This window comes from Neovison vison, chromosome 1 (assembly GCF_020171115.1).
Source record: "Neovison vison isolate M4711 chromosome 1, ASM_NN_V1, whole genome shotgun sequence".
NCBI classification, from domain to species: domain Eukaryota; kingdom Metazoa; phylum Chordata; class Mammalia; order Carnivora; family Mustelidae; genus Neogale; species Neogale vison.
Window position 1 is genome coordinate 121,485,083 of NC_058091.1, and position 14,052 is coordinate 121,499,134.

The 14,052-nt window shown below is 60.7% G+C and overlaps 2 protein-coding genes across 7 annotated transcripts in view; one reads left to right on the top strand and one right to left on the bottom strand.

Annotated features, from left to right (window-relative positions):
- TNXB (tenascin XB) overlaps positions 1-8,681 on the top strand; it is a 56,567-nt gene extending 47,886 nt beyond the window's left edge. For 5 of the 6 annotated variants that reach the window (XM_044256008.1, XM_044255972.1, XM_044255963.1 and 2 more), the window contains 17 exons: positions 368-718; positions 1,323-1,610; positions 1,996-2,271; positions 3,507-3,794; positions 4,553-4,876; positions 5,179-5,514; positions 5,794-5,916; positions 6,018-6,161; positions 6,321-6,440; positions 6,542-6,685; positions 6,781-6,911; positions 7,037-7,169; positions 7,265-7,416; positions 7,509-7,605; positions 7,700-7,861; positions 7,941-8,104; positions 8,389-8,681. In XM_044256008.1, coding sequence (XP_044111943.1) covers positions 368-718; positions 1,323-1,610; positions 1,996-2,271; positions 3,507-3,794; positions 4,553-4,876; positions 5,179-5,514; positions 5,794-5,916; positions 6,018-6,161; positions 6,321-6,440; positions 6,542-6,685; positions 6,781-6,911; positions 7,037-7,169; positions 7,265-7,416; positions 7,509-7,605; positions 7,700-7,861; positions 7,941-8,104; positions 8,389-8,493 — 3,338 coding nt within the window. In that variant the 3' untranslated portion in view covers positions 8,494-8,681. The remainder of the gene's footprint in view (positions 1-367; positions 719-1,322; positions 1,611-1,995; positions 2,272-3,506; positions 3,795-4,552; positions 4,877-5,178; positions 5,515-5,793; positions 5,917-6,017; positions 6,162-6,320; positions 6,441-6,541; positions 6,686-6,780; positions 6,912-7,036; positions 7,170-7,264; positions 7,417-7,508; positions 7,606-7,699; positions 7,862-7,940; positions 8,105-8,388) is intronic. The other variant, XM_044255991.1, reaches the window with a different exon arrangement.
- A 33-nt stretch (positions 8,682-8,714) lies between these two features.
- LOC122911378 (steroid 21-hydroxylase) lies at positions 8,715-11,224 on the bottom strand. The gene is made up of 10 exons (XM_044256019.1): positions 11,026-11,224; positions 10,846-10,935; positions 10,587-10,741; positions 10,403-10,498; positions 10,194-10,295; positions 10,007-10,093; positions 9,660-9,860; positions 9,264-9,442; positions 9,071-9,174; positions 8,715-8,980 (listed from the first exon to the last, which is right to left on the bottom strand). The coding sequence occupies exons 1-10, from the start codon at positions 11,222-11,224 to the stop codon at positions 8,715-8,717; spliced, it is 1,479 nt and encodes a 492-aa protein (XP_044111954.1).
- Between the last annotated feature and the right edge of the window lie 2,828 nt (positions 11,225-14,052).

A 14,052-nucleotide genomic window follows, 5' to 3' on the forward strand; every position in this document is an offset into this window, starting at 1 on the left:
CCAGGGTGGGGCCAGTGTGAGGATCTCCCTCTCTCAGTTGATGGGTGACTGGGTGCAGGAGGCCCCCATGCTTAAGGCTGAGCGATGGGGCCCTTTGTGCCTCCCTCCTTCCCTGGGGGCTCCCTGAGGACAGAGGGTTCCTCCCGTGCAGAGTGGAGCCTCCGTGAGCTATGCTGCTTGCTGGCCAGGCTCCCAGGCATGTTTGTGAGATGTCAGGAGAGTGAGCCCACCCAACCCCAAGGATGGGCTTCGCTGAGCTGAATTTGGGGGCCCCCGGCTGTGGTCACAGCTTCTCCATCCTTCTCCCAAGACCTGAGGCCCTCACCTGGGGCTTCTGCCTCACCTGCTCTGTGTCTGTCCTTCTCAGCTGCAGAGGAAGAGACCCCAGCGCTCCCCGAGGTGGAGGAGACGCCCAGCCCCACAGAACCCAGCACGGAGGCCCCGGAGCCCCTCGAAGACCCCCTCCTGGGGGAGCTGACGGTGACAGGATCCTCCCCAGACTCGCTGAGCCTCTCCTGGACTGTCCCCCAGGGCCACTTTGATTCCTTCACTGTCCAGTACAAGGACGGGGATGGGCAGCCCCAGGTGGTGCGCGTCAGGGGTGACGAGAACGAGGTCACTGTTGGGGGCCTGGAGCCGGGGCGCAGGTACAAGATGCACCTGTACGGCCTGCACAGGGGGCAGCGCCAGGGCCCCGTGTCCACTGTGGGCATCACTGGTGAGTGTGGGCGGGGACCCTGTCCCCAAGGTCTCCTTCCATTTTCTCTTGTTCCCCACCTTTGGATCTCAGCACCTCAGAGATGGTCCTTTAAGTTCCTCTCCTTTCTCTTATGACACTAATGATCCTGCGTCATCCTTTAGTTGAGTGAGGATGGTGGAGATGGCGTTCTCCGTCTGTTGGCGTATATACCTTGTGCTTCATACAAATTGTACTTGTCTTCTTGATCTTGCTTTGTTCTTCATATATGGCCTCCTCAGGCTTCGGGAGTATTTTACTGACTCAGAATGCAGCTGTAGGACCAGATTCTCTGGTTTGATTCCTGCTCTAGACGAAGTGATTGTATGAATTCATGAACATTTCTTAACTTCTCTGTGCCTCATATCCACGCAGAATGGGGATGCTAATGGTAATGGCATCTCCTTCGTATGTTGTGTGAGGATACGTGTACCACTGTGTGAGCTGCTTACAGCCATGCCTGGGACACATTAAACACGTTAGAAGAGCTTGCTACAAAATGTTTATTTCATAGCCTGGGGAAAGCACTCCCTCACTTTTGAAGGGTCCTGCCTTTGGCCCCTCAGCCTCCTCTGCTTTGTTCCAGGCTCCCTACCCACAGAGCCCCCTGTGGCACCCCGCCTGGGGGAGCTGGCTGTAGCAGCTGTGACCTCCGATACAGTGAGCCTCTCATGGACAGTGGCCCAGGGTCTCTTCGACTCCTTCCTGGTCCAGTACAAGGATGCGCAGGGACAGCCCCAGGTGATGCCTGTGGGCGGACACCTCCATGAGATCACAGTATCGGGCCTGGACCCAGCCCGCAAGTACAAGTTCCTGCTCTTTGGCCTCCGGGATGGGAAACGCCATGGCCCAGTGTCTGCAGAAGCAAAGACAAGTGAGTGAGGGCTGGAGGCTGGAGGCCGTCTTTGGCACTAGAGCCTCCTGAGTGCGCTTTCGCCCCCTTGTGCTGACAGTTAGAATTTCCTGTTGCTGTGCTCCACGCTCCAGACCTCAGGGCCTGTGGACCTGCTTATTTCCTAGGTCCAGAGCACCCCCCTTACCCTTCTCATCCTTCTCCCTCCTCTTCCTCCATCCTGAGAGACGCTGCTTTCTTCCCTGGCTCATCTTTTCATCCCTCTGCTGTCCCACTTCCTGCCATGTGGCCTAGCCACCCCCTCCCAGCTCCCAGAACCAGCTCCCAGAGCCCTTGCACCCTGGGGAAGCTCTGCCAGCCTGTCACCATTTCTGTCACTCTCCATACACCTCTCTCTCTTTTCCAGTCTCAGACATGAAATCTCCCCGTCTCGGGGAGCTGACAGTGACATACGTGACCCCAGACGCCATGACTCTCTCCTGGACGGTCCCTGAAGGTGAATTCGACTCCTTCGTGGTCCAATACAAGGACAGGGACGGGCAGCCTCGCGTGGTGCCCGTGGCCACAGACCAGCGCGAGGTCACCATCCCCGGCCTGGAGCCCGGCCGGAAGTACAAGTTCCTGCTCTACGGACTGGCAGGCAGGAAGCGCCTGGGCCCCATCTCTGCCGATGGTACCACAGGTGAGCCCCCGCACTGCACCCCACCTTTTCTAGAGCTGCCTTCTCTTGTGCCCCCAGAGCCAACCCCCCACCAACCTATCCATGCCTCTGGCCTTTATTCTCCTACCTGCATTTGTTTTGCAGCAAAAACAAATATTTACTGAGTCTTGGTCATGTGCCAGACACTTTCCCAAGCATGTTATAGGCATTATTCCCTTCATTCGCTGACTGCTGATGTCATAAAAAAAATCCAGTCTTTGGAGCCAGGTAGACCTGTGTTCAAATTCCAATTGCTGGTGGTGTGGCCACAGACAGCCACTTCCTTCCCTTGAACCGCAGTTTCTGTACCTGCGTAGGCATAATAAATACGGATTGGCACTCTGTAAATGTTCCCATCCTCTTGCCTCTGTCTCAGCTGAGGCAGGAGGTGGAAAATATGGAAGGGTTTGGCTGCAGAAAGACTATGGAAAAATCTGGTGTCATTGTGCCCATTACTCAGCCCCCTGAGGAAAGGGTGGAGGTGGGTCACTGACCCTTACCCTACTCCCAGGACTGTGAGTCACCCTGGCCAGATGGGGATGGAGCACATGGTCAGTTGGGGCCTGGTACCCTGAGACTGCCTAATTCTCTTCCCTACCCCCTATTGTGGGGAGCGGATATAGGCTTCTCTGACCCTATCAGCCAGCACCCATCCCCACTGGGGCAGCCTCTTCTGCATTCTGCCCTCCATTCTCCCAGTGCTGCCCCGCCCCACTGCCCTGGTCCAGGACTAGTAGTGCAGGGCTGGGCAACTGGGTAGAAGGACGACCCAGGCTGATAGCAAGGGAGGGGGAGGTCATGGCCAAGCTCTGGGAGCCCATCAGCTTGGCTGGCTGCCAGCCCAGCTCTTAACGTTTAGGGGTGTCTCCCTGACAACCCAGATACACTCTGGGAGCCTTTCTGGGCTCCGGCCACATGCCTGCTCAGGGGGACAGGGAGAAACTAAGGCCCTTCTCTACCCCCCCCAGGGGCCCTATGTCACAAGGTGATCTTTTATGCATTTACTGCACCCTGGTCACAGCAGGGAGGGAGTGGGGGCAGGAAAGAGTGAGGGCAGTGGCCTCCAGAGGAGAGATGGAGCTTCTGGCTGCCTTCCTTTGGGTAGATCGAAGCCACACTGCAGGGATCCTCTCCTAGAACCTCGTGCCTCCCAGAAGGCGCCAGGGCTGCGGTAGAGGTAGCTCTTGACGGAGTTTCTCCTCCCGCTCTCTCCACAGCTCCCCTGGAGAAGGAGCGGCAGCGCCCACCCCGCCTCGGGGAGCTGACAGTGACAGATGGGACCCCAGACTCCCTGCGCCTCTCATGGACGGTGGCCCAGGGCACGTTTGATTCCTTTGTGGTCCAGTATAGGGACCCCGCTGGGCAGCCCCAGGCAGTGCCTGCAGCCAAAGACCAGCGGGAAGTCACCATAGAGGGTCTGGAGCCTGGCAGGAAATACAAGTTTCTGCTGTATGGGCTCCACGGGGGACAGCGCCAGGGCCCCGTCTCTGTCCTGGGAGTAACAGGTGAGTGGAAGGTCGAAGTGACTGGCAGGAGTGGGCCTGGGGGATAAGGAGGCCTGCACAGAGGTCGGGAGGCAGGGAAGTGCGGTGGGGCCAGCCCAGACGTAGCCACGGAGTCTGTGGAGGTGGGCCCAGGGCAGGCGCAGGAAAGGCCCTGGCAACGGCCCCCAGCCTCCCAACACCCCCCCCCTCGCCCCATGCTGACAGCTGTTCCCCCGTAGTCCCTCTCCTGAGGCAGCTCTTACTGGACAGAGGTAAACCCCCTCCCGTGAATGAGTCAGGAGCCTTTTCTCTCAAGTGGAAAATAACTGGAGAAGGACATAGCCGAGAGGCGCTGACAGAGTGGGCTCCTCCCTAGGACCTGCCAACACCCTGCTCAGCTCAGCGGGATGCAGCACTTGGGCCCTTCTCTGTCCTCAGCTCTTCTGCAGAGGCCACGTGCCCGAGCTCAAGGAGTGACCAGCAGCACAGGCACCTGGGGGTGGGGGGTGGTGGCAGGCTGCACACACACCTTTGGTGGGGGGCAGCGCAAGAGGCTGCGGAGGTGGAGAACGGGAAGCAAGGGCAGGACTCGACACAGCAAACCTTCCCGCAGAGGGGTGATGGGGCCACAGTGCTGGCACTCACAGGAGCCCAGCGGTAGCTGGACTCAGTGCCACCGCAGGGAATGGCAGGTTCACGAAAAGGAAGATGGCCGAAGAGCCTCGGTCACCACCACCACCACCCCTGCTCAGCTTCTCCCCTGGGCTTCTCCCATGCAGCCCCGGAAGTGGACACACCAGGCCCCTGGCACCCTGCCACAGAGGCTCCTGAGCCCTCTTCAGGGCCCCAGCTGCAGACACTGGCAGTGAGCGACATAACCCCAGACTCCCTGCGCCTCTCGTGGAGTGTGGCCCAGGGCCCCTTTGACTCCTTCGTGGTCCAGTATCAGGACACAGATGGGCAGCCCCAGGCCTTGCTCATGGACGGCAACCAGAACAAGGTGCAAGTGTCAGGCCTGGAGCCCAGCACCTCCTACACGTTCTTCCTCTACGGCCTCCACGAAGGGAAGCGCTTGGGGCCTGTCTCCGCTGAGGGCACCACAGGTATGGCCAGGGCCCTCCACCGAGGCCTCCCCACATCTGCTCTGGGACCGGCAGGGCTGATGGGGTGCCCTGGCATGGTGACTGTAGCAACAGAACGCGAGGAGGGCTCTGCAGAGGGGGGTAAGGTGTGCTGACAGCCCCCGCTCTACACACACATGCTCACTACGGGTCCCACCTGGAGCGCTTGCCCCTCATTAGCTCCATTCACGGATGACAAAATCAGGGTGGGCCCAGGACAGAGCCAGAGCCCCACCCTAGGCCACTGAGGCTGTGTGCTTCTGTCCCCCACCCACTCTATGCAGGGCCTGCTCCTGCTGGCCTGACCCCCGGAGAGACAGGGCCCCGCCTGTCCCAGCTGTCCGTGACCGATGTGACCACCAGTTCCCTGCGGCTCAACTGGGAGGCCCCCTCAGAGGCCTTTGACTCCTTCCTGCTCCGCTTTGGGGTCCCATCGCCAAGTACCCTGGAGCCGCACCCGCGTCCCCTGCAGCAGCGGGAGCTGACAGTGCCAGGGTCACAGCGCTCAGCTGTGCTCCGGGACCTGCGCCCAGGGACCCTGTACAGCCTGACATTGTATGGGCTGCGGGGGCCCCATAAGGCCGACAGCATCCAGGGCACAGCCCGCACCCTCAGCCCAGGTAAGGCCCTGCAGGGGTCACCTTCCTGTGCTGCCCTGAAGTAAGGGGTCTGTACTTCATAGGGCGGGACCTCGTGTCTCAGCCATCTAGGGGCGGTGCTTGGCGGGTGGTGGGGGCTGGAGGAGTCTACAGAGACATTCTCTCCTGGGTCTAGAGGAAAGGGGTAGGTGAGCAGGGCTGGAGCCACTGGAGACCCGAAAGAGGCAGGGGTGGGGATCCTGGGTCAGGAACCTTGCTGCCGTGTGCCCTTACTGCCATCTCGACACACCCTCTCTGCAGTTCTGGAAAGCCCCCGTGACCTCCAGTTCAGCGAAATCGGGGAAACCTCAGCCCAGGTCAGCTGGATACCTCCAGCATCCAGAGTGGACAGTTTCAAAGTTTCCTACCAGCTGGCAGATGGAGGTGACACCCTTTTGCCCATGTCCTCATTTGCCCTCATCTCTCCTGCTCTATTCACTCTGCTCACTTCCCAGAGCAAACCCCTGAGGCCAGTGTGTTTTCAGGGGAACCACAGAGTGTGCAGGTGGACGGCCGAGCGCGGACCCAGAAACTCAAGGGGCTGATCCCAGGCTCTCACTATGAGGTGACCGTGGTCTCTGTCCGTGGCTTTGAGGAGAGTGAGCCTCTCACAGGCTTCCTCACCACAGGTAAGGTGGATTAGGTCCCAGCGGGAGGTAGGGGGAGAATAATGGGGAGGGGGAAGGTGTCAGAGGCTCTGACTGTCGACAAGGGGCCAATGGAGCTTGGAAAGGTGGGGGTTGGAGCGGGGGGCAAGGGACAGCTCTGAGCCCCCTCCCTTCTCCCAGTTCCTGACGGCCCCACCCAGCTCCGAGCGCTGAACTTGACGGAGGGATCCGCTCTGCTGCACTGGAAGGCCCCCCAGACCCCTGTGGACAAGTACAAAGTCCGGGTCACAGCCTCAGGGGGTGAGCAGGGCTGAGGCCTCTGGGGGAACTTGTTCGGGGAGGGGAGAGGGGGTCTGGCAGGGCACAAAGGGGGCAGATGCTGATGCGCAGCCCACTGCCAGCCCCCTCACTACAGGGCTCGGCCCCCGGCAGTGCTGTGGAGTACCCTCTGAGTGGCCTCGAGCTCCATACCAACTACACGGCAACCGTGCGTGGTCTTCGGGGCCCCAATCTCACCGCCCCGGCCAGTGTCACCTTCACTACAGGTGCGGCTTGGAGCTGTGCACAGCAGGGCAGGGGAGGTTCAAAGGAGGTAGGATGGGCCTCGTCTTCATTTTCTCTTCCCACTTTCCCCTCGCAGGGCTGGAGGCCCCCCAGGACTTGGAGGCCAAGGAAGTGACTCCACGCACAGCCCTGCTCACTTGGACTGAACCCCAAGTCCTGCCGACTGGCTACCTGCTCAGTTTCAACACCCCCGGTGAACAGACCCAGGTGCCCCCATCCCTCCCTCACTGGCCAGCTCCCCTCCCAGCTTCCATTCCAGGAGGTGCTGCCCCATCCTCTGGCCCTCCCAGCGGGGCTCCCTGTCCCATGACCTGCTCCTTGTCTGTCCACAGGAGATCCTGCTCCCAGGAGGAGTCACCTCGCACCGGCTGCTGGGCCTCTTTCCCTCCACCCCCTACAGCGTGTGGCTCCGGGCTATGTGGGGCGAGAGCCTCACACCGCCGGTGTCCACCTCCTTCACCACTGGTATTTGGGCCCTGGGACATATGGCCAGGGGCTGAGCAGGCAGCAGGGGTCTGGGGTTTAGCAAAAGGACCAGCCCCTCATTCTCCTCTCCCCAGGTGGACTTCCAATCCCCTTTCCTCGGGACTGTGGGGAAGAGATGCAGAACGGAGCCAGCTCCTCGAGGGCCACCACCATCTTCCTGAATGGGAACCGCGAGCGGCCCCTGGATGTGTTCTGTGACATGGAGACCGATGGGGGTGGCTGGCTGGTGGGTGGAACACGGAAGCCCCGGGGTCTGCCCGGGGAAGGGGCTGCCTTGCCAGGAGCCATAGGCCAATGGTGCCTCCGCCTGCTTCTCAGGTGTTCCAGCGCCGCATGGATGGACAGACAGACTTCTGGAGGGACTGGGAAGACTACGCCCATGGCTTTGGCAACATCTCCGGGGAGTTCTGGCTGGGTCAGTGCCCCACAGGACTCCAGGGCCAGGGAAGAGACGGCAACCCCGTGGACACCAGGACCCTGATGAGAGCACTGTCCCTCCCTCCCCGCAGGCAACGAGGCCCTGCACAGCCTGACGGCAGCGGGTGACTACTCCATGCGCGTGGACCTGCGGGCTGGGGACGAGGCCGTGTTCGCACAGTATGACTCTTTCCGGGTGGACTCAGCCGCGGACTACTACCGCCTTCATCTGGACGGCTACCATGGCACCGCAGGTCAGGCCTGGGCCTGGGAGCGGGGCAAGCTGGCACAGAGACCAGGGTGGCCCTCACTGTTCCTCTCACACCTGGCCAGGCGACTCCATGAGCTACCACAGTGGCAGCGTCTTTTCTGCCCGGGATCGAGACCCCAACAACCTGCTCATCTCCTGCGCCGTCTCGTACCGCGGGGCCTGGTGGTATAAGAACTGCCACTATGCAAACCTCAATGGGCTCTACGGGAGCACCGTGGACCACCAGGTGAGGGGCCGGGAGTGGGGGGTCCTGCTGGGCTGTGAGGGCAGGCTTGGGCCCTCACCTGTGAAGTGGGATAATAATGCCAATCTCACCAAGGCATCTTGAGGGAGATTTATTGGACGTAAAGGTCCAGCTCAGATGAAGCCTCTGGGTCTTGGCAGTCAAGGATCTTGGAGTGGGGGAGGCGGTAGGGTGGCTGCTTTCTGGGAACCGTCTCCTCAGAGGGGCAGGGGTGAGAGCAGAGGGGATGTGTGCCTTTGACTCTGTGTCGACATCTCCTCTCCCAGGGGGTGAGCTGGTACTACTGGAAGGGCTTTGAGTTCTCTGTGCCCTTCACGGAAATGAAGCTGAGACCAAGAAGCTACCGGCCCCCAGCGGCCCAGAGAGGCTGACCGCTGCTCACCTCTCCAGCGCCCCAGAATGACTGCCGAGCACTGAGGGGTCGCGCTGAGAGAAGAGCCAGGGGCCACTGTCACCACCCAGCCACCAGAGGGAGCCTTCTCCATCTGCGATCTCACAGCACCATGTTTACAGGGGGGAGGGCAGGGGTTTGTACGGGAATAATAAAAGGAGAAACCGAGGCGTGTTTATGTCCAGCGTGCATTCTGCCCTGTCATGGGTGCTGGCCCAGCGCCCGGGCCCCCGCCCCCCGGGGCTGCAGCTGCACCTGGAAAGGCCGCATGGTGAGGTTGACGCCACAGTGGGCCCGGGGCTGCAGGGAGGGCAGGGTGCCCCCGGGTGGCAGCAGCGTGAAAGCCCGGAGCAGCCGTGCCAGCACCACGAAGAGCTCTAGGCGCGCCAGTGGCTCCCCGAGGCACACGCGTGCCCCGCAGCCGAAGGCCAGCACTCTGGGGCTGGCGCCGGGGGCCAGGAAGCGATCTGTGGGCAGAAGGAGAGACCCAGGGTTCTGTAGCCGCAGGGCCGGGCCCCTGCCGCCCCCACACCGCAGGCACCCTCCCAGCCACGCACCAGGCCAGAACTCTTGGGGCCGCTCCCAGACTGTCTCATCTAAGTGGGCGCCTTGCAGGTTGGGGATGACGACCATGCCCTCAGGGATGTCGTAGCCCAAGATGCTGAGGGGAAGGTGGAGTCAGAGCCTGGCCAGCACATCCACCACTTCCACCCCTTTCGGTCCCACTCATCCCTAGCTCTCAGGAGTCACCTGCTGGGCCGAGTGGTGCGGTGCGGCAAGGCCAGGGGCACGGCCGGCCGCAGGCGCAGCACCTCCGCGATGGTGGCCGTGAGCAAGGGCAGCCGGGCGGTGTCTCTGTATGGGACTTGGGAGCCTGAAGCTTCAGGGCCCAGCTCACGATCCAGCTCTTCCTGCAGTCGCTGCTGAACCTGGGAAATGGGAGCAAGCCTGGTGTCTGGGGCTGGAACCCTGAGCCTGCTGACCCAGAGCTACCTCACCTCCCGGCCTGCAGCTGCCCCCTGCAACAACCCGCCCCCCCAGCCTCCATGCGGACCAGCAGAAGCCACGGCCTGGGCCAACACAGGCCATGGGGGGGTGCAGTGAGCTGAGGTCCTGGGGCCTGGCCAGGCCGCCCCCAGGGTGCACCTCAGGGTGGTGAAGCAAGAACGCCACGGCCCAGGAGAGGGTGGTCGCCGTGGTCTCAGTGCCACCAATAAACAGGTCCACCACAGACATATGCACATGTCCTTCAAGGAGCTGTCCGTGGCTCTCTTCTGCTGTTGGCTTCCCCAGTCTTTGGAGCATATAGTCAGTCAGGTCCCTCCACTGGCCTGCCACCATGCTCTCCTGTGGAGGAGAGGAGGGCCCAGCCTCAGCTCTCAGGGGAGCCACAGGTCCAGGACGGTGGGATGCTGGAGACCCTGCCCAGCTCTGGGGCAGGAGGCTCCCTGGCTCTGCGCCACGGGGGTGCCAGGGACACGCAGTGTTCCCACCTTGTGCTGCCTCAGCTGCTTCTCCACCATGTGGTCCCTGTTCTCCAAGGCCTGCTTCAGCCTCCAGAGGCCTGGGTTGGGGAAGAACTGGGGCGGGGAGCAGGAGAGTGTAGCTGTTGGCAAGAAAGCCTGCTCCCCAGCCCCTCTTTCTCCCAGGACCCAAGGAGTCTGGGCTGCACCTCCTCACCCTGAGAAAGGGAATGATGTCCAAAATTTGGATGGACCAGTGCTCCCAGGTTTTCATCAAGTCTTGGACACAGTCATGAACAGCATGTACCAAGGCGTCCTCCTGCCCACCCCACCCAAAGAGGGAATCCTTTCAGTTCAGGACCAGAGAGAGAGTCAGGGAGGGGCTAGGGAAGGGCACCAGCATAGGGAGGGCAAGAGAACAATGACCTTGTCTCCGAAGGTGAGGTGACAGATGATGGTGCAGGTGAGGAAAGAGAACTCCTCCTGTATGGCCACAGGGGTGCCGGCCCGGGCTCGCATGCGCTGCGGAGAAGTATAAGGAGCTAAACAGGCCGGGAGTTGCCGGGAGAGCTGAAGCTGCCCTGGGGCAACTGTGGGCATCCAGCCTCACCTCACAGAACTCCTGGGTCAGCTGCTCCACCAGCGGCTCCATGGAGTTGCGGAGGCCCAGCAGCAGGGCTGAGCGGGTAAGCTTCTTGTGAGCCTTCCAGAGCAGGGAGTAGTCCCCGAGGGATAGGTCTGGGAAGTGCTGAGACACCAGCTGATCTGCAAGTAGGAGAGGGGTTGGGCAGCCCAAGGAAGCCACGGGCCTGACATCCCCTGCCTCCACCAGCCCATGTCTTCCCTCGAGACCAGCCCTGAACACTTACAGGATGCTGTCTGGGGTCTGCCGGCGAAGTCCACCCACTTCCTGATCATGGCTTCCTCGATGGTCCTCTTGGAGTTCAGCACCACCACATCTGGGGGATGGCCAAAGCAGGATGTCAGCAGGGAGGGGACCCCGATTCTCCCCTCCTCACCCTGTGGTGGAGGGGATGGAGCCAATGCACCTCGCAGACCAAGGCGGAGCCTGTAGACAGGCCCCAGTTTCTGGGTCAGACCCAGCAGGTAGAGGGGAAGGTTGGGCTGCAGCAGGTGCAGGAAGCCTGGCACGAGAGGCGGGAGATGGAGGCTGCGGAACTTCCACTTGTCCCACAGCAGGCGGGCACCAGCCAGCAGGGTCAGCAGCAGCAGCCCGAGGAGGAGCATGGCCAGAGCCCCGAGCAAAGGCCCTGGCAGGGCCACTTATAGTGTTGGAGGCCCCCCATCCATCTTGCTGCTCAGGCTACGCTGGGGCCTCCTTTGACTCCCCCCGGGGCCCTGCCCATTGTCCTGCCCACAGATCCTGGAAGGGCACAGTCCGCCTGGCCTTGGGGAGTCCACATGTCAAAGAATCGGCCTTTCATCCATCAAGAAGAAAGGAAAGGGGATGCGACCCTGACCTTTCTCCCACAGCCGGAATCAGCTTCCTGGCTCCACATCAACCAGGCGGGAAATACAGTCACTTTCCAGCCTGAGCCCTCTCGCATTGCCACCCCACCTTGGACCACTTTCCTGTTTTACCTCAGAGAGACAATAGCCATCCCTGCCTCACCAGCCGTCAGATGAAAAAGGGCCTGCATGTTTTTCTTTCAACTTGCAGATGGGGTGACCTTATGGCCAGGTCTGTCAGGACCACCCTAGTTTATACCTGTAGTCTCAGTGTAACGATTAACCATGCTCCATTTCCATCTCAAAAGTTGGAAAAAGATGAAGAGCTCTACGTCCGACCCCCCCCCCCCAGTTTGGGGGCTCTACTATACTCTACACTCTTCAGTTGCAAGAGAAAGGGACCAACCCAAGCTGGCTTGAGCCAAAAAGAATTGCTGTACAAATATGGGGGCATCTCAGAGAACTGAAGAGAGCAGGAGAGGGGGGTTTCTTGGAAGCTAGGGATAGGGGGACGCCACAGCTGCAGCAAGGGGCCAGGTCCTCACTCTTGGCTCCTCCCTCCTCCGTGTCCGCCACCTGCCCTTTCCTCTCACGGGCTGTTTGCACTCCCAGTTGCAGGTGGGATGGGACTTCCTCCAGGGTCAGAGTCCACAGGTTACAGGCCCAGCCCCAGCTCAAGAGAGAGTTTGCTGCACGACTGAAAGTTCCCCCACCGATGCCGAAGTTCCCAGGAAGGGGCCGGAGAGCCACAGCTGGGATCAGGAGGTCCAGCCCTATCCTGGGAGCTGTTGCCATAGTGGGTTGGGTCCCGCTGGACCAGGTGGGGCAATGAGGAACCACTTTAATGGGTCCCAGGAGGCAGATGAGAGGCTCAAATGTGGGGGACAGGGCTTGCCAAGAGACCACGCCAAAGAGGTGAGAGTGCTCAGCGAGAAGTCAGGGCTGCCTAGGAGTGGGAGTGAGGGATCAGAGGGCCTAAGACCCACATCATCCCCAATTCCCTATCCCTGGGTCTGTAAACTGATCCCTGCACCTGAGAGCGGTTAGGCCACTCCCAGAGCGCACAGGCTTTGTGGCTGGAGGCCCTGAGTCCAGACACTGGCTGTGCCACCCACCAGCTTGAGGCAGTAACTGCTGGGGGTCGTGGGTGGAGAGGCTCGGGCTTAGCCTGCATCCACACCCAGGACTGAGAGGGAGAAAGCAGCAGTGGCATTTCAAGGAATAGGCAGTCACCGCTGCCCCTGCCTCAGGGTTGACCTCCCAAACTGTGGCTGTCTTGCCACAACTGCAGCTGAGTCCCTGGCTCTCATAAATGGCTTTCTGCCACCCCTGCTGACCAGCTTTGGGGACAGAGATGTGATGGGCAGACACAGGGCCATGGGGACGACAGTCCTGGGGAGCCTTGGAGACAGAACCTCTCAGAGCTGCAGGGCATCAGAGGGGGCTCCACTGGAAAGAACAGTGACCTGGAAAACTGGCCTGATTGTGAACAGACTTTCATCAACTGACCTGGTTCCCTTGCCAGCCCCAGATCTTCCACCCCACCTCCAAAGCCCAATCTCAGACACACTGGAATTATACGCAGTGCCCACAGATGGGCTCTGTCCTGCCCCTGGGTCTTTCCTATTCTCCATCATCTGCTCAAATACCCTCACCCATTCCCACTCTCTGCGTGATGCCTCAACTTTCAGAACCCACGTTAGAGGTCACCTCCAGGAAACCCTTGCCTTCTCCCTGCCCCCAGATTGGATCAGGTGCCCCAACTACATGCCCCACAGGACCAGGCAGCTCCCGAACATCCCACGTCTCAAGGATGGGGACCTGGCATAGGGCACAGCCTGGAGGGAGATCAGCTACCCGATCTGAGGCCAGGCTGCTGCAGACTCTGCTTCTGTCAACCCCGCTTTCTATTTCATTTTCTTAAATGAAGCTCTGAGAGGTTCTGTCTCCAAGGCTCCCCAGGGCTATCGTCCCCATGGCCCTGTGTCTGCACATCACATCTCAGCAGCCCATTTCTCTAGCTGGATTTCCAATCAGCCCTGATGACCCAAGGGGTGCCACCAAATGGGGGAGAGTGAGGCAGGCAGGTGGGGAGATTGGACCCAGTACAGCTGCGGACTCAGTGTATTAACACCCAGACCAAAGTCACTGCACAACGCCAGGAAAGTTCCCTAACCACTGGTAAGGAGATCAAGTGTCAACCATCTGCTTTCAAGAAACCAGACGTCAGCTACAAGCAGGAGACCCCAGAACTCAAAGCTGCACAAGGGCAGAGTGGGAAACGTGTGGCCGACAGCCACTCATCAGGTGGAAGGGCAGTGGCGTTCAGCTGAGCTCGAGCATCGTCTGAGGCCACAGGGACTGGTGGCAGCAGGGCTGTGGAGGGAGGCCTCGCTGTGGTGCCAGACCCTTAGGGTGCAGGCTGCAGGGGTCCCAAGTCCGCTCAGCGTGCTTTGCAGATGGACTGAGCTCCCAGAGAATGATCTGGGAGTGACAACCCCAAGGGTAATGCAGGCTCTGGGAGCCTCAGATTAGGCAAACCCTGGTCTCATGGCTGGCAGGGGTCTGGGGGCACTGCTCTCGATCCTGGAGACACACACTGACAC

Bases quoted from the DNA above. Each gene is read 5' to 3' on its own strand.
- LOC122911378 (XM_044256019.1), bottom strand. From the start codon at position 11,224: ATGCTCCTCCTCGGGCTGCTGCTGCTGACCCTGCTGGCTGGTGCCCGC. The intron at 10,094-10,193 runs GTGAGGAGGTGC...TCCCCGCCCCAG, and splicing joins ACATCATTCCCTTTCTCAGG to TTCTTCCCCAACCCAGGCCT. The intron at 9,175-9,263 runs GTGACTCCTGAG...CCTTCCCCTCAG, and splicing joins CGCACCACTCGGCCCAGCAG to CATCTTGGGCTACGACATCC.